Source organism: Leptonotus elevatus, chromosome 8, assembly GCF_054856555.1.
Source record: "Leptonotus elevatus isolate MCC_2025b chromosome 8, RoL_Lele_1.0, whole genome shotgun sequence".
NCBI classification, from domain to species: domain Eukaryota; kingdom Metazoa; phylum Chordata; class Actinopteri; order Syngnathiformes; family Syngnathidae; genus Leptonotus; species Leptonotus elevatus.
The window spans coordinates 7,272,527-7,291,293 of record NC_141246.1 but is presented as its reverse complement, the minus strand read 5'-3'; the positions used below and the strand labels follow the sequence as shown (position 1 = coordinate 7,291,293).

At 40.4% G+C, this 18,767-nt stretch overlaps 2 protein-coding genes across 3 annotated transcripts in view; both read left to right on the top strand.

Moving 5' to 3' along the window:
- The window catches only part of fam20cl (family with sequence similarity 20 member C, like), a 36,446-nt gene that overhangs the window by 11,678 nt on the left and 6,001 nt on the right, over window positions 1-18,767 (top strand). The window lies entirely within an intron of this gene.
- Window positions 1-18,767, top strand: part of dnhd1 (dynein heavy chain domain 1) — a 28,364-nt gene that overhangs the window by 6,476 nt on the left and 3,121 nt on the right. The window contains exons 12-42 of the mRNA XM_086081876.1: window positions 397-945; window positions 1,188-1,345; window positions 1,524-1,649; window positions 1,767-2,043; window positions 2,150-2,274; window positions 2,370-2,568; window positions 2,659-2,750; window positions 2,818-3,001; window positions 3,103-3,228; window positions 3,924-4,021; window positions 4,104-7,122; window positions 7,199-7,289; window positions 7,409-7,568; window positions 7,666-7,948; window positions 8,039-9,455; window positions 9,582-9,669; window positions 10,413-10,524; window positions 10,607-10,793; window positions 10,962-11,064; window positions 11,181-11,309; window positions 11,390-11,581; window positions 12,052-12,471; window positions 12,808-13,231; window positions 13,368-13,475; window positions 14,600-14,776; window positions 14,875-15,053; window positions 15,766-16,752; window positions 16,827-16,992; window positions 17,839-17,919; window positions 18,235-18,454; window positions 18,552-18,643. Coding sequence (XP_085938002.1) covers window positions 397-945; window positions 1,188-1,345; window positions 1,524-1,649; window positions 1,767-2,043; window positions 2,150-2,274; window positions 2,370-2,568; window positions 2,659-2,750; window positions 2,818-3,001; window positions 3,103-3,228; window positions 3,924-4,021; window positions 4,104-7,122; window positions 7,199-7,289; window positions 7,409-7,568; window positions 7,666-7,948; window positions 8,039-9,455; window positions 9,582-9,669; window positions 10,413-10,524; window positions 10,607-10,793; window positions 10,962-11,064; window positions 11,181-11,309; window positions 11,390-11,581; window positions 12,052-12,471; window positions 12,808-13,231; window positions 13,368-13,475; window positions 14,600-14,776; window positions 14,875-15,053; window positions 15,766-16,752; window positions 16,827-16,992; window positions 17,839-17,919; window positions 18,235-18,454; window positions 18,552-18,643 — 10,569 coding nt within the window. The remainder of the gene's footprint in view (window positions 1-396; window positions 946-1,187; window positions 1,346-1,523; window positions 1,650-1,766; window positions 2,044-2,149; window positions 2,275-2,369; window positions 2,569-2,658; window positions 2,751-2,817; window positions 3,002-3,102; window positions 3,229-3,923; window positions 4,022-4,103; window positions 7,123-7,198; window positions 7,290-7,408; window positions 7,569-7,665; window positions 7,949-8,038; window positions 9,456-9,581; window positions 9,670-10,412; window positions 10,525-10,606; window positions 10,794-10,961; window positions 11,065-11,180; window positions 11,310-11,389; window positions 11,582-12,051; window positions 12,472-12,807; window positions 13,232-13,367; window positions 13,476-14,599; window positions 14,777-14,874; window positions 15,054-15,765; window positions 16,753-16,826; window positions 16,993-17,838; window positions 17,920-18,234; window positions 18,455-18,551; window positions 18,644-18,767) is intronic.

Sequence of the window (18,767 nt, the reverse complement as noted above, 5' to 3'; positions counted from 1 at the left end):
TTTTATTGTACATTTAGAACAGATGTAACATTTGTGATTAATTGTGAGTTAACTAGTGAAGTCAGATTAATTACGATTAATTACGTTTTTAATTAATTAATTAAGATTAATTATTAAGTCGCGTCAGGCGATTACAATTTTTAATTGTAATTAATCGCATGACTTCAATAGTTAACTCACGATTAATCACACATTTTATATCTGTATTTCTAAAAATAATAATAATTTGGTTTTCATATTCTTGTTAACAAAAGTGGGAAAAAAATGTTAAACTAATATAAATAGTTCAAATCAATTTTTTACGTCTATAGCAGTGAATGAGTTAACACTATGCACAAATGCTTGGAATATGCAAATTTCTTCAGTTTCCTATTACCGTATATCTCTTCTTTATAGGTGAGATAAAGGACAATGATGGAATTCCTGGTCTTACACATTATAGCTGTTGTGAATGGATCAGAGAACAGCGCCCCCAGTGGAAGTTGATGACAGTGCAGGGCCACAGAATGCCTGGCTCGTACTATCCTCTATCCAAAGAGCAGCTTGTGTGGTATATTACCATCAATGATGTGGCAATACATATCAACAAAGAACAGTCTGAGCTGATGCAGGCAAGCATTCTATTCCAAGAAAATACGGCCTCAATCTCCAATATCAACATACAATATATTTCATTTTTTTTGTCTCTACTGTTTGAACAGGCAGCAGAGTCTGAGATCCAACAGCTGTTAAGACCTTATATGTGGTTGCTGGGTGTCCATGTGTTCATTGGCCAATGGAGTTCAGCCCTTTTGGAAAACTTGGAGGATCAATCTGCTTTACTGTATCAGGATCTAATTAAGATGCTGCGCCGATGGAATGAACAAGTCCAAGCCGCTCCCTCTTGCATTTCTACCTCCAACCAGCTCTTCATTATCCACTGTAGTCGCATGAAGGAGTATCTAGGTATGCAAAATGACACAGAAATTCATTTCCATTAACATACATATTTGGCCCAAATGTAGTACATGTGCCAAAACATAATGATCACTTGGATTTATTTCATATTGTTAGCCTAATGGCACAGTTGCCCATCATTATTATTTTTTAATTGATATTGATGGGTAACAATAAGTTAAGTGTGTTGAGGAACTTTGAGGAAAGGTTCCAACTTGTGTTTTTATTTAGTTTTTCACTCTGTATTCTAGGGCAGCAGTTGAGTTTGATTGAAAATGAAGTACAGGAAGAGTTAGTGAAGCAAATGAAACTACGCTCAGAGAGCTTTTTGCATGATTTGGAGGAAGCTCTTGCTGCTCTCAGGATCCAACCCAAAGACTTGCATGACTTGCCAAAATATGTTGATGTGGTATGGACACAATCTGGTTTTTTTTTCTCTTTCTTTTATACCTGCCTCACCTTTCGTTCCTGGTAGGATAGCAATGAATTCCTGTCAGGATCACCAAAATAAATTAAACGTTGTTCGATTTAATTTCTAATATTTTATTGAAACACGAAAGGTATTTAATAGTCAAATGTATTCTCAGGTGTGGAAGTCTATAAACATGTTGGTGGAAATGCAGGAACGGTTGGAGTACAATCAAACCCTCCAGTACAGTATTTGTATTTATTATAGAAACATGACCATTCAGGAGCTGAGTTTGGAGAAAAAGGTAAAAAAAATTAAAAAATAAAATAAATAGTCAACACATTTTTTCAAATATGTTTCTTATCTAAGTTGTGCACACACTGTGCTTTGTTGTTCATAATGTTTTCCATCTTATATTTAGATGTTGGACATGTGGGATTGCTTTTATTCCCACTTGAAGCAAGCAGATAGCATCTTGCGTTCCCGTCTTCCCACAGTTGCTACAGCGCTGTACACAATGTTCCCATGGATGGCTTCCGACTTAAGAAGTATAGTCTCAAATGCTACCTCTGGGCAATTTCTTGATCCAAGACAAGACGCTGAACAGTTGGCCTCGGAACTGAATTACATGCGTCTACGTGTGGAGACTGCCACGTCCAACCTGGAACAGCTGTCCAGGACCGGTGAAATATTCGTAGGTCAGAAAAAGGGAATTTTCATTCTACTTGCCTAAAATTCTAAAGATATATGCGTAAAATGCAGCCAATTATAGAACAGGCTAAAAGTGATGTCATTTCTCATTAGAAAATCCAGTGGACTTGACTGATTTGACTGACTTTCCTAAACTCACTGCCCGTAAGGAGCTTTGGGAGCTCACAGCTCTTTGCAGACGATGTTTACAGGAATGGAACAAGTTCCTGTTCACAGAGGTAACATTTTAAACCAACCCTTTTTCTGTAGGAGTTGTAATTGAGCCTGGCTGGTTGAGTTCATATTCATATAATTTGTATTATCCTTCTGGTAGCTTGCATTGTCCCAAGCTCAAGAGCAAATCAGCGACTGGCAGCAGCAAGTTGCAAACCTATCAAACGTCATACCTGCTGGTGACGCAGTGCTTCAGGATACTTCAGAAACCATTGATGATTTAAGCCGTCGTCTTCAAATTTTGGCCAGGTTCCGGAGCATGACAATCAAACCGAAGCACCGTAGCGCTTTTTTCAAAGGTCAGTCCCTGAATTGCATTGTTGATACACTCTGTTACACAAAATGCGCTGTATATAAACATTTAAAAACACATATATTCCATGTGACAGGCATTGGACTATGGAATGCCTCTGATAAGAATGCAACTCTTGCACAGCTTATTTATCAGCCTTTTGAACATCACCAGGAACTCATCAATAAGGTGAGAAATTTGTTGTTGAAGATACAGTGCAGAAATAAACTCACAGAAAGTCAATACTTTGTTTCAGATTTGTATCGATGCGCAAAAGGAGAATTCCATGGAACAGAAATTTCGAACAATTCAACATGCGTGGATGAACCGTATTTTCCAGCTGCATAACTGTACAGGTCCTTGTTGCCATCTTGCTGAACCGCAAGTATTAACAAAGGATTCCACTTCTGGTGCCTCATGTGATGCCATAATTATCATTGGTAAGACTATTAATTTAATAATGTAGCATGTCAAATAATCCTCAACACAAGTTTATTTTACGTGTTGATTTGGATCTTTTATTTTCCTTTTCTACAATTAGGCCTAGAATATCTCTTCTCTGAGATAGAAAAGGATTTGATGACTATGACAAATATGCATAGGTCACGGCACAGTGACGACTTCAGGTTACAAGTCGAAGAATGGATGCACTTACTACAAGAGCTTGGTAAACATGTTACTCTGTAACTATAGTTCTAACTAACAACAAATTGTTTTGACCTTTTAAAGGGGAAGTCAACCTTAAACATTTCTAGACAATAATATGTTCTATGTGACCTCAGTAATCTAAACATGACATTCTGATTAATATTACATTTATGGAATATGAGTTATGAAGCAAAATCCAGCCGTTTTTATCCATCACAGGGGGCAGCCATTTTGGCACTTGCTCTCGACTAAAGATAACATCTAACCTTACCAACAAGATGAATTCTTGCGGTAGTTGTGAGTTCACAAACTCCGGAAAATACATTTTGTACCGTTCCCGCTGATACGTTTGCAGCCGACTTTTTTTAGGTCGGACATCAGGCGTTGTTTAGGCAGAACGAAACCAATAAGCGATGATGGCGGGGGGAAACAAACAAACCTAACAGACGAATGGAAGCTGCAATTAATTATGTCCTCGCCGCATTACTCACCATTTCCTTGTTGAATTTGAACAGCGAGAGGCGTTTCATGCATTTTTATCTGATAAAAATGTTCGTGGCCGCCTTTTCATAATATTGATAAAAAACTGCTGGATTTTGCTGCTTAACTCATATTCCACTAATGCAATATTAACAAGAATGCCGTATTTTGTCTAGTGGAGCTGCATCTCCAAGAGTGAAAATTTTAAAAATGATTTCCATTCTGTCCATATAGACACATTGTTGCATTTGTTTGAAATCTATCAGCAAAAATGGATCTTCCTGACCAACATATTTCAAGAAAGAACCTTGGGTGTTCAAAGATGGGATTTGGTATGTGCCAGCAGGATTTAGCTTTTTCTGAACCCAAATATCTTCAGTTCAATGAAAAATAAATCTCTCTTTTTTTCCATAGCTGGCAGAATTCAGATCAGTTGATGAGCGTTTCAGGACAATGATGCGTTACAACTCAACTCACCCCAATGTGTTGAATTTTATTCATCCCAAAACAGAGATTGAAAATCCCCATGGCGCAAACCTTTGCCAAATTCTACTAAACGATCTATCGACGTTGAACGCTATTGCCAACCAAATGGCGAATCGTCTCCATTCTCGCTGCAAATTGTTTCCAAGACTCTACTTTTTAAGTGATAGGGAAGTAGTGGAACTACTCTCTTTGCAACCAACACCTACCACTCTGTTACCCTTTGTACGGAAATTCTTTAACGGAGTGCAGTGGTTGGAAGTGGAGGAAATATCTGTAGCAGAGGATCTGCAGGATACATGTGACACACAGACTAGAGTAGTTGGAGTTTTTGGCGACCTCCAGGAGCACATTACCTTTCTTACTCCATTGCAACCGAATCACAATATTTTGATTTGGCTGAGTATGTTTCAGGAACAACTCGCGTTAACCATGGAACATCTCCTGAGGCAGTGTGCCGATGAACGAAAACAACTTGAACCATCAAATCAAGACCCTTCACATACACATAGACATGTATTACCTGTGTTGGATATGACATCTAAATATCCTCTTCAGTGTCTTCTTGTAGCAGAGGAGATCGTCTGGTGCAGTGTTCTTTATCAAGCCTTCCAGGACTCAAGCACCATTAAGATGAGTAGGATTAACACACTAAACAATGTACAACTGAAAAAGCTTTGCCGGTCCTTAAGGGATGCAGTTGCAAGGTCTGAAGACGATGTACAGCTCTCAAAATACTCAACGACATGCCTGCGTGCTTTCGTGCTCCTTAGAATTAAACATGCAGACCAACTAACTCAGCTCATGCAGGTGCAGTGTCAGCCAGAATTATCTTTTGAGTGGCTGAGTTTGTTCAAGTATTGTTTGACCTCAGAAGATCAAAGTCTAAAAGAAACTGATTGTACAAAAGGTTATGTGGACATTTTGGGCCATAGACTTCCATATGGTTATGAGTATTTTGGTCCAGAAGACTGGGGAATGGTGCATACTCCCTGCACAGATCGTGTGACAATGGGAATTCTCCTTGCTCTGACGAGCTATAGATGTGGATTTGTGAATGGACCTCGCTCTTCAGGAAAGACAAATACTGTGGTCCATTTAGGGAAAGCATTGGGGAGACATGTTGTGCTGCTACACGGCTGTCCAAACATGTCATCTGATACTTTTCAAAAGATGCTCCTTGGTGCTCTTTTGACAGGAGCATGGTTAGTGCTGGACTCTGCGGACTTGCTGCCTCGAGGTGTCCAGGCATCACTGGCACAACAGCTTGAGGACATTTATCAATCTTACTCCGGGTTGTCAAGAAAGAAGAAAGACCAGGAAAAGACTGCCTCAGGTGGCAATAGCGCATTTGATCCAGAAGTCTGTATGGTATTTTCAGGGATAAGCATTTCTGCTAGCCCCAACTATGGAAGTGTTCTCATTTCATCAAAGGGATGCACGTCAGAGATTTCACAAAGTCTGCGATTTTCAACCAGACCCGTGGCATTAACCCGTCCCGATTACAGGATCATCGTGGAGATAATGCTGACTTCCTTTGGTTTTAAAGAGGCCAAGTGTTTAAGTCAACGTCTGGTGTCCCTCATCAACCTCAGCAACGACTCGCTTTGTCTGCCCGTCTTCATCACACAAAACCGGAGTAGCCACCTTGCCATTTTGCAGAATATCACATCTGCCTCTAAAAAACTTTTAAAACAAATTATTGGGGATGAGAAATTTTCAGGTAAGGCTCGACAGTCGTTTGTAATACGAGCTATTCTTAAATCTCCAGAAAATGAAAATGCCAACGAGCTTAATGAAGATCAAGAAGAAGCCATTTTCCCTGGATTATTAGAGGAAATAGCTGTTGTCAAAGCAGTTCATTCAGTCTTATCACCATTGATGTGTGTTTCTAAGAAAGTCTCAAAGTTCAACTCCATTTTCAAAGACTTGTTTCCTATAGCATGTCAACTTCATTCTATTCAAGAATATACTCAGGATGAACAAAACTACAAACTTGCAGAAGCAGTGTCAGAAGAATTAGATCAACTTCTGTTGCATTCTAACACAGAAATTATTTGCCAAGCTCTTGCACTCTACCAGATTTTGAGTTTCTCTCATGCAGTTATCCTTGTTGGACCCACCGGAAGTGGAAAAACAACCTGTTACAATGCTTTGGCAGGAGGCCTCAGTCGGCTTGCAAACGAAACAGGTGAAAATATATCTGATGAAGAAATGCTTAACATGGATACCCCCCAGTCAAAAATACAGACTTCTCCTTCAAATTGGAGCTCTGTCAACACAGTGGTCATATTTCCAAACGCCATGTCCCATGAGGAGTTATTTGGTGGATTCTGTGATAAAACTGGGTGGCAAGATGGAGCTGTGACCAAAGCATTAAGAGATTCAGAAAGACATAAGACTAGAACATTTGAAATATGCACAATGGAGAACCCTGTTCATGAGACCAATGCAGTGAAATGGCTGGTAATGGATGGAGAGCCACTCGGAAAACCCTGTTGGCTAGATCACATAAGCACACTGAGTGATCTTAAGAACCCATTTTTAAGCATCCCATCTGGTGAAACTCTAATGCCATCCCAATCACACTTCAAGTTACTTGTGGAGACCATTGACTTAAGTGATGCAAGCCCATCTGCAGTGACCCGCTGCAGCCTCATTTATTTCAGTGGCACTGATGTTTGGAACTCTGTGTGGAAGAGTGAAATAGATTCTCTCCAGTGGAGTTTCACTGTCGATCAAGCAACCCTGGAAATGTGGACCCAGCTGTCAGAAGATCTTTTCTGCAGCACTCTCAGTTTGATGAAGGAGAACAATATTTCTAATAAAGGTCAACCTTCAACATACGGCCTGGCAGAAATCACATCATTCATTCGAATTCTGCGCGCCCTCCTGCAGCATTTTGGGAAACCCCGAAACAACAAAGCTTCATCACAAAAAGACACAAGAGGTATAATTACTTGCAAGCTTAGAAATATGGATAAATGTTGTTGTTGTTTTTTTACTATTGTCACTGATGATTTCAGCAGATACGCCTGCAGGCAGAAATTCCAATTTTAGTCAAGATCTTTTTGTGTTGGCTTATATTTGGGGGTTTGGAGGGCATCTACATCCCCGGTAGGTACTGATTTTATGTTCTTATTACCTTACATTTGTGAACTATTCAAAGGTTCTCGACTTATAATTTTTGCCAATTCTCATTTTCTTTTACATATTTTTTTCCATCGTTTCAACAGGCTCTGGCCACAGTTTGACATTGTTGCCCGCCAGGTACTATTTGATAGTCAATCTAAAATTGAGATTCCACCTGAAGGGACTGTGTTTGAGTTCTTTTTTAATATCGACAACAAGATATACTCTAACAACACATTATTGACAAAGTCCATCACTCCCAAGGTTGGTTATTATATATATATATATATATTATTATTTTTTTTCATAAGAAAGACATGTAATCAACAAAAATAACTAAAATATCGCCATCTTTACACAGTACTGGAAATATACCTGTCTGCTGTCCGTCATGTTAGAGGCGATCCAGCCTGTGTTGCTAGCAGGAGAGCCAGGCTCAGGAAAATCCACTGTATGCAACACCCTGCTGTGTTTTGATAAGCCACACATTAAAATACCAGCTAGTTCGATACAGGGTCCCACAGACTTGCGCCATTTACTGTGTGGAATTGGCTACCAGAAGAGCTGTCAAAAAAACAAGGGTATCATGCGCAAACAGCCAGGCCTGATGCTTTACGTGGATGACTTGCATGAGACGCAATGCGGTGAGTAAGAAACAGTACAGTGCAAAATATAGTTACTTTAACGGGACGTTGTATATTTTAATCATCGTTTTTCAATTTTCATTTGAATAGATGTGACTGGGAAGACTTCAAAAATCTTAGAGACTCTACGACAAAGTATTTCAAAAGGAGGGATTCTTGCATTTGATTCTGACCGCTTCAAGGTGCTCAGTCCAGGAACCATCACCTACCTGGCTACCTGTTGTGTCTTTGAACTAGACAATCCTCACATTAGTGTAATATCTTCCAGGCTGTCACGTCTATTCTCCATCTTTGCACTTCCGAGCTTAACCACAGAGTTTATATTTTCTATTCACTCGCCTCAGCTTAAACTCTGGCTCAGGGATGTGCCGTTTATCCCAAGTGTGGTGGACATGGTGCGTTGTATCATCAACGCGACACAGAATTTGTATGCAGATGTTTGCAACAATTTCCAACCCACAAGACAAAGGCCCCATTTTTTATTCTCTTACCATGACCTGAAGAAGGTGTTTGAGGGGATGTGCTTGTGGCAGCCTGTTATTCCAAAAACCGAGATGCTAGACCCCAAGGTAAAATCTAAATCTTCCCCGGTCCCTCAAGAGCCTCTCGTCATGGAGCTCAACATTGTGCATCTCTGGATACATGAATGCATGCGTACCTTTGGTGATCGGATCAGCTCAGAGAATGAAATGACGAAACTGCAATCACTCATTACCAAGACAGCAACAGCACACTTTAAAGTGCAATTACGAGATGAATCCAACCTCGACGCCCTCTTCCCTCCAAGCCCCACTAGTCTCATTGCACAATTAAGCCCTGCAGCCACCTGTACGCCAAGAAGTCCAGTACAGGCACCAAAATCAGCTGCATCAACAGAATCGAATGTCCCAAGACTACAAGCAAAGTTTCTTCAGCACTTGCTGGAAGTCGTGACGAAGCTTATGTACGGCCCAGAGCTTGTCGGAAATCGTTTTCCCATATTCAAACATTGCTCTTATCAGCCGAAAGATCTCAGTGTGCTGATACAGCAACTGTTGGCACATATTGACATGAAAGACGATGAAAAACAAGACGTTAATAGCCACTTTCCATTCAAATACACTGTTCACAAACAAAGAATGTGTCAGTTGTTGCATATTTTCAGGGCTTTGCTAATACCTGGAGGTCATGGATTGCTGATGGCCTCATGTAGTGGCACGGGACGCAAAACCACCATTCGTTTAGCAGCCTACCTCTCAGGCTGCCACCTGATGGAGGTACACGCCGGTAACGAAAATGAATTGCATACCATTTTGAAAATAGCCGGGAATCGAACTCGAGTTTATGAAATTAATACCATCATACTAGTTCATGAAAATATCAGCTCCTCTGTCAGAGAAGAGCTATTGGTGGCCCTCAGGTCCTACCCGGGGCTCTACACAGACCAGGAGCTGGCCAAGATTGTTTCAAGGGTGACTGCTGTGTACAAAACAAAAAGATTCCTCTTGGACAGCTGGATTTTTGACAAGTAAGGAAAAGTATTACATCACCCTGTTATTTTCTTCTATTCTAACCTAAAATTTTGACCTTTGGTTGTATTGTAGTGATTGTGACATGACAACAAATGTTCTTTATTATTATTATTATAACATAGGTACTTGTGCCAAAACCTCAGAGACGTGCATGTTTTCATGTTGATGCCTGCCGCCGTATCAGCCAGCAGTGGAAACAATAAATACAAGGTTTTTGGATTGCTTACGCATATGGTTTTATGTCAAATACGTATTACACTGGTCTGCATCAAAAAATAAACAATGACAAATATTTTCTAGATAAATTTTTTCGAACTAAAGACATTCGTACCATTCATTTGGCCCCATGTGCTCCACTTTTTCTGTTATACGCTGTGTGCTATTTGGGCTGTTTTCAAAGGCTACAAAAGTAGCACACTGACTCAGCCAGGCAACTTAAAGGGAACATTGCACACTACTAATTTTTAATACATGAACTACCAAGGGATTCATAGAGGATATTTGTTTTTTGTTTTTCTCTGAGTCACTTTTCCTCACAGCCTGTGGCTTTGAAACAGGTGAACGTTTATTAGGAGCTTTCAAGGACCAGCTAAAGCACTGTTATTCAATGTCATTTAACATTATTATAATAAAGCATTCAAATGTTAGCATTTAGCTTTCAGCATTTACACGCAATATCTCCAGAAATTGTGCATCTAGTTATTATTATTATTATATAGAGAAAAACTACTGAGATCTTTCTATTCTTAATACGAAACGGCCTTAAAAAATGTTGCTGGCTATTATTTATTTATTTTTTTAATGCAGACCAGCGTTATTAATATATTGCTTATATTTTAGTCACAGACATGCACACTAAGCTGTCTTGTGTTTTCCTTCGCAACCAACATTATGTGTTCTTATTAAAGCTGCCTAATGGTATTTGCATTGAAACTCTTTGTCACCTACTGTAGGCACAAATGACCAAGGCTCTGAGCCTCTGTTGTGTGGAGCTGTACCAGCCTTGGTTCAGTCAGTCTTTGGCGGAAGTTGCTGCTCACCGCCTGAAAAATATTTATCAAAACTGTAAGTTAGACCTCAAAAATCATTTTATATTTATTAAATGCCCATGATGGTAAGATAACTGTAGTTTCCCCCTTGAATTCAGTGAAATTAGAAGGCTCACAAGTTGACCTGGCTGTAGCAATGGCAGGAATCCACCAGTCCGCATATCAGTATGCCTCTGTCCTTCTAATGACACAGCCTTTCAGCCCTTATACATACATGGCGTTCATTTCCCACTTTGGTTACCTCTGCAAAGTTATGCTCAGTGAATTGGAGAGCCGATCCAAGAGGTAGTGATTTTTCTCATTTTACTCATAACAAATATTCTTGCTTAATATAGTAGTGATTTTTATAAGACCTCAGCAGTAAGCTTTAATGCAAGTCCTAAAGAATTTTTTGCAAGTCTTCTGATCTGTAAAATTATGTGCTAATCTGTGAGGAATATTTTATTTGTATAGACTGAACACTGGTCTGTCTCATTTGGATGCCCTGGATGACACGGCCATGCAGTGCAAACACGAGTTAACTAGAATGCAGGGAATAGTTGCCGAGATACAGCAGGTAGAGTATACACAGTCTAACACACAGTAACAGTAACTGGCTACATTACAGTACATCAACTCACTGGAAAGCTTAAAAGTAGTGCAGTAGTGAATGATATTAACTCCCTGTTTCAGCGTGTGGATGCGCTCCTCGGAGCCATAGATGAGCAGAAGAATTTGCTTGAGAAAGCTGAAAATAAACGTGCTAAACAGGAGAGAAAAATACAAATCCTGGAGGACCGGATCGCTGAATCCGAGGAGGAGGTGAACACATGAAATGTTGACACAATGCCTATACATGAGTTAATTTGGAAATACTGATCATTTCCACTCATTCTTCTCAGCTGAGCCCATTTTTCAAGGCAGCACTCGATGTGCTCCATAGTCTGGATCCGTTAGACCTTGAAGAAGTGCGCCACTACAGAGATCCACCTGATGGGGTGGTGCTTGTCATGAATGCAGTTCTTTTGCTCTTTGACCGGCCACCTGGCTGGATCAATTCAAAAAGACTCTTCGGACAATGCAACTTGTATAAGGTATATTTTAAAAGCATTTGAAACTAATTGGATTCTTTCAGTTTGCCAGAATTTACACATGGTGAATTCATGACATTTTAGAAAGATACTACATTGCTACCTCCAAGGTTGAACACATATACTGTGTATAGACATTTTCCCAATGGAAATATTATGAGAATTCAATGAATCAGTTCAAGGAACAAAATGATTCCATAGTATAACGTGGCAAAATTTTAAGTGTGTGACGCCATAAATCGGAAAAAACAAAAAACAAATAAAAAGCTAAACACATGTAACATTAATTCTGTAATGCAACTGAGCTGTTTCTGACAAATTCTGAAGAAGACTTATAAGCCCAAAAATTGTGGTCAAATTCTCAATGTTCCAAATCTACAAGCAGTTGACTTTGAAGGTACCCACTGTATTTCAATTACAGATGCTTTTCTTTTTTGCTCAAAGCTTCACGCATTTGTTTTGTTTTTACCCAGTGCCTGGAAACATTTGACTTCTACGGCCTCACGGACATACAAATGCTCCAACTGGGCGAATTAATTAAAAACCCCATGTTTGTGCCGGAGTGCATCCGCGAGGTGAGCAAGGCCTGCGAGACTCTATGCCGCTGGATCCTTGCTGTCAACAATTGTGGCTCGAAGAGATACGAACTGATGGTCAGGAAGCAGCTGGACTTAATGCTTATAAGGGTAAAAGAGCAACTTGAGCAGATCAACGAGTGCATAGCGGGAATAAACTGTTGCCTCGAAGAGCTGGATGTTCAGCTGCAGCCTGAGTTGAATTTGCTGAATGAGCAACTTTTGCTACTACACGAAGCTGAGTCCCTGGAGAGAAAAGCTGCTAATGCTGTGGAACTGTTGTTGATACACACAACGGTGTGGAGGGCTGATGCTAAGGTAACATACACAAATCTTACTTACATTAGTCTTTACAATAACGGCTTGCAAATCATTTGTTTTGGGGAAAAATACACCCCAAGTGCGTGTGTGTACATGCACATGAGATTTAGACTACAATAACCTTCACTTACATCTCTCCGACGTACAAAGCTTGTCACCGGGTTGTCATGGCTCAGTGGTAGAGTTTTGCTCCCAGTGGACATGGCAGCGCCCGACAACTGGTGTATGACCCTATGGGCACCATATGGTGTATAAAGCGCTATCTGAAAAGCAGTCCAGCCCAGAATTGTTATTTGTTGCAGAGTTATTATATTTTTGTTTTCCTTCCCTCAGGATGCACAGTTGCAGAGACAATGCTTACCAGGGGACGCCATGGTCCTGGCTGCCATCATCTCATATTTAGGCGCCTTTGCAGCCGATGTACGCACAGAATTGCTGAGCAAGTGGAGAGTGTTGTGCAAGACAGGAAGTATCGACACAAATCCCAGAGACCCCAGAAGTTCCCTGTTCACCTCCACCGATCCGGCGCCTCCTCAGCCAACCTCGGGTTTTCCGGTCGCTCTGTCCGAGATGCTGCAGCCTCTTCTGTGTCGGGTGTTGGGTGTGAAAGAGTGGCCGCCACATGAGCTGGCAACCACCAGATTAATAGTGAAGCTGTTGCTGTGGGGCTGTAAGAGAAGTTGGGTTAAATACTGGCCTCTATTGGCTGACACTCAGCATCATCTGGAGATGAACTCTAAAAATGGGGTCATTACAGGTATGTGTTTTGTCAGAAATAAGTTGGTACCATTTTTGTGTTGGTGTCTATGCCTATTCGAGAGCATTACAGGCTGGGATGGGATCAAAATGTGAAATTCTACTGAAGAAACAACACATTTTTGTCTGTTGTACAGGTGATACAGGAGATGATGTCAGTCTTGGGAAAGAGTTTGAGTGTGACGTAGTGATTTGTGCTGACGACCCAAAGCTAATGTGCCAGTTGGACCTGGCTGCTGAAACTGGTAATTGAAATAATTATACGGTATAACCTCGAAATTTGAAAGTTTTACGATTGGGAATTCAACCAAAATTCAGGAAGTTCAAACATTAGATGTCACACTGCCGTCATCCATGACATCAGGAATAGAACTTGCAACGTATATAAGTGCGACACATGTCTCGGTCCCGGCTGCTCAGTAAAATATACCGAAATCGACCACGGGCAAATTAATTTGTATCACACCATTCCTAAACGAGACAAACTTACTGTGCTTTATTGAAGCAAATGGATACAAGATCAAATCTCAACATATAAGCAGGATAAATGAAACGACAAAACACAATGGAAAAAAAGACAAAACGCGGATTAGCATGGTAAAATATGAAAAATGTGAATATTGTGGAGAACTGAAGTTATTTCACCATTTTAATTTGAAAAGTAAAGCTTAAGTTTGTTTTATTTTGACGATTTTATAAAGCTAAAGAAATCCTCAAATTCGCCAACTCACGAAATTAGAATATAACATTTCATATTAAATTGATTTTAAATGCATCAATTAGGTAGGAAGTATTTTTCCCACCAAGTTTAATGAATCCACTTTTTAAATGAATCAAATGACCATTTGTACGATCATCTTTAAAAAAAAAATTAAGACTAAGTCAACATTGAACATTTCTTGACAATAATATGTTATATGAGACCTCACTAGTCTAAACATGACATTGTGATTAATATTACATTTGTGGAATATGAATTATGAAGCAAAATCCAGCCGTTTTCTTCCATCTCAGGGGGCGGCCATTTTGCCACTTGCTGTCAACTGAAGATGACATCACAGTTGCTCAAGGCTCAGACAACGAACAATCACAGCTCACCTGTTTTCTGAAGTTGAGCTGTGATTGGTTGTTACCTGAGACCTGAGCAACTATGATGTCATTTTCACGCGACAGCAAGTGGCAAAATGGCCGCCTTCTGATAGTGATAAAAACTGCTGGATTTTGCTGCTTAACTCATATTCCACTAACACAATATTAACCAAAATACCATATTTAGACTAGTGGGGCTGCATAGAACATATTTTTGTCAAAATCTTTTTGGGGGGTTGACTTCACTTTTAAGAGAGAGTATATCCTGTTTTTGTTGCAGGCTTGAAAGTCCTGGTTACTCACATCGAGCGAATATCAGTCAGTCCAGAATTTCTCGCTACTTTGGCCCGTCCCGCTGCGAGTTGCCCCCCAGGCTCAAAGCCAACTGCCCACCAGACCCACCCTGCGTTCTTCCTCTTGCTCAGCACCCACTATCCTGCCCGACTTCTCAGTAACGGTAGTGAGCAACACCTGGAATTTGACTTCTTCCAGGAAAACAGGGATTTTCAAATAACCACCTCAAGCCATGCCTAATTGTGCTTTCTTCCTGCTCAGCCATCCATCCGTCCATGCTGGCTCAGGTAGATGTGGTTGACCTCTCGCCAAGCTCGGCTCAGATCCAGGAACTCATGCTGACACAGCTACTGCATTCGGAGTGCAAAGTGCTGCTGATTCAACACCTGCGGATGCAGAATGACAAACAGCTGCTGCAGAGGAAGCTGGTCACGGAGGAGGTGAGTCAGGCAGGCGTTTACCGTACAACACTGTAACTCTCACAACTTTAAATCATTGGTGACTTCATTACAAGTTGGCATTACTCACATTTGTATCTTTTGTAGCTGTCGTTGACATTTGGCAGCATTTAGCTGAATCAATTGTTACGGGAATGAGGAATCCAATTATGTACACTCAGACCCAGATGTAGGCACAATGAAATTTGCAATATTACCAATTTTCTGGTTAAGACTGGCAAGTATATATATAAATATTGTATTTCATTCATAGTTCCACTGTGAGTGATTGAGGGTCCATTTCTCACTTTATAATTGCTTAATTAAAATGTATACATTAAAAAAATAATCATATATCCCATTAAAGGATATATTACTTTTTTAATGTAAATAATGGATTTAAAAAAGTTAACATTAACATTGTTGCATAAACATTTAAGATTATTGCTTTTATTAAATTAATGGTTGATTAATTATAATGATATTGATTATAAATAATAAAATGTGTATGAATAAATAATTGTATTACTAAAATAAAATATTTGTTGTACATATTTTAACTTAGATTTTATATATATATATATATATATATATATATATATATACTGACATTAAACCCCACACAAGTCATTGCAAAAACATCAATAATAAAAAAATTAAAACAATGTAGTGACATTTACATATTAAACTTACAGTACTCAATCTTTTTCTGTAGAATTCTGTAATGGACTTCGTCTTGCAGTCGGACACCACACGAATGCAAGCGCCCGAGTTCCTCACCCAAGTGGCTGGGGTCCAAGAATCAATGTCTTATGCGCAGACAGAGTTGCAGCTGGTTGATGAGAGCCAGGAGTTCCATGAGCCTCTGCTGGCTGCTCCCCAGCAGTTGATAAAGCTGGCTTGGCTCTTCTACCAGGCTTTGCAGGAGGTGTCCCGCCTCTCCCCTGTTTATTATTTTTCATTATCTGGCTTCAATGCAGTGATGCAGGAGGCATTTGCAGAGAAGGCAAGTAGGCTTGTGTCATATGGCACCGGGAAAGTGATAGGGGGAGTAATTCCGGAGATAAGGAACATGATGGTGGCAAAACTGATGTTCTATTACAGACCATGTCTGTTTAGAAGCCACGTTGTGGTTTTGAAGCTGTTGGTGACTTTGGCTGTGATGCAGACCAACCAAATCTGCTCTCTACCTGAGAGGACAGCCTTTCTCGTGGGATTTAAAGATATTCTTGCTCTTCCAGCTCCACCTTCCTCAAAGGACAATTGGATATCCCCTCAGGTTGACTCTGACCTCCTCTGTTTAGAGAAGATTCCAGACTTTACCGGGTTGACTGCCTCTCTGACCTCTTCGCACAAGGAGTGGCAAGAGTACATGCGCTTGGCTTCCTCCGTCATAGCAGGACCAGTTCCTTGCGGATCCCACTCCCATCTGTCCTTGATACAGCGGGCTCTCATTTCAAAAATCTTGCAGCCGCACTCTACAGAAGCGCTAGCTGAGGCGATGGCGGCCTGCCAGTTCCGCCGACCTCGCCACACATCAGTGCCTCACTGTGGGAACCCAGGGGCTCTTTACAGATTTCTTGAGGAGCACAAGGGACCTTTCATCCTAACATGGCCTCGTCCATCCAAAGATAAGTGGACAAGCATTCAGCCTCTCCACTTAGTGACTCTCTTGGCCTCCAAGGCTGCGGCTACACAGGAGGTAAGAATAATTGGTTTAATGGGATGTATACAGTTGATGTTCTTTTCCTTCAAAATAATGTATATATTCTGCAGGTGAAAGTAATATCCGTTGGAGGACTTGACATTGACTTCATCATGGTAACTCTGGAAAAAGCAGTCAGAGAAGGTCACTGGTTGGTTTTTAATAACTGTGAGCTGCTGGAGCATTGGGATGATAAACTAGTGGCACGCTTCAATCAGCTGTTTTCCCCTTTCGGAGGTAAGAGTGTCTTGTGTGGCAGCAATTGACCCCGGTGTGATTCCATCAGCATTTGACTGATTTTGTGTTTTGTTTTTTTGTAAACAAACCATTCTTTTTTTCTTTTTTTTTTCTGGAGAGCTCAGTATTGTTCATTTGGTAATTTTACCGATTTGACTTGTCGTCATCATTGCTCTCTTTTTTAAAAAAAGTTTATTAATTTATGTTTTGTATGTGCATGTGTGTGTGTGCGTGTGCGTGCGTGAATGTGTATTCATTAGTTCACCTAAAACCTATTAAAAATCCCTTACCGTTCACCTAAACCGAATACTTCAGAATCCAGCTAGTCGTGCGATTGTCAGGAGACCCGAGGAAGGATCAAAGAAAAAAAGGAAAGTGAAATCCAGCACCGACCAGACATTACCTACTACCCACTGGGTTACCAACAAATCATTCTCTTGCACAAAGCATGTGCTGAATCAACCTTATGCCCTCCAGATAGACTTTCCCTGGCTTCGTGCCAACGCCTGCTGTCGGAGTTTGGTATTTTCATCAGTGGTGGTAGTAGCAGGCCTTCTGCTGTGTGGCTTGTCAACAGAACGTATCATGTCATGGATAGTGTAAATTGAAGCTCGTTGGAGCTCTGTAACAGCCATAAAGCAGTTGAGGACAAAAAAAAAAGCCAATTTTACAACGCTGCTTTGAACAAGGAAAGGATATATTTCCAGAAAAATCTAACCACTAACCTGCCAACTGCTGATGGTCTCACATCTGTGTAAATGTAAACAAAATAGGAATAAAACGTTATCTTGATTTGTGGGACACCCTCTATATCCAATTTAACTGCAACTCTTAATTGCCCCACAGCAACAACGCACATAAATAGCCCTCACGCAGACTTCCGACTGTGGTTTCTAACTGAAGAAACTACTCGGTGCTTCCTACCTGGTAGGTTTTTCAATGTATCACTTCTCCCCCTTGTGGTGATCTTAATCAATTTTTAAAACGTGAGAAACCCCCACGACAAGTTAAAAACGAAAAATCAACAAATGCTTACTGCTTATCAGAGACATCCAATCATCAGGCCTTTGCTGCTGATTAATGTGTGTGTATGCCCTTCTTAACATAAATTGTCGGGCAACGTATATATTTCTGTTCCTCCGTGTAAAGATTGTCTCTACTTGTTTTATTGGCACATTTAAAATCATACTTGCCCATGTTGTAACTAATAATGACTATGGTCTTGATGTCAATTGAATCCAGCATTGGCGCGAATGCATGGCTTGCCTCTGGTTTGCGACTCCTCCTGGAACTTGAAGGAAGAGTTGAGCTGCTCCTTGCAATATTTGTCATCCATCGCTCGGAATCACTCGGAAAGTGTGGCCGACAACATGGAGCTCCTTCTACGCTGTGCAACCTTCCACTCTGTGTTGCTACAGAGAGAGGCCTACAAATACTTGGGCCAGGCCAGAATCTACAGCTGGTGAGAACTCAAAACATGTGACCTGATTATTACGTTGCGTTCCATTTGAAAATGTAGACATCTAAAAAGTGTTTTTTCCACTTAATTCTCCATGAAGGAGCCAGTCAGATCTTATAGCTTTGGTGGATGCACTCATTTCTTCTGCCAGTTTGTGCCACGACAAGACTAAAGCTTTACAATACATTGCAGGTAATGAATTAATTTAGTTCAATTTTATATACTCTATATACATGGAGCAGGTCAAAGATTACACTCCTCACACATATTAGTATTAATTATATCATTTACTGCTAAAATTATTTTCTCCACACTC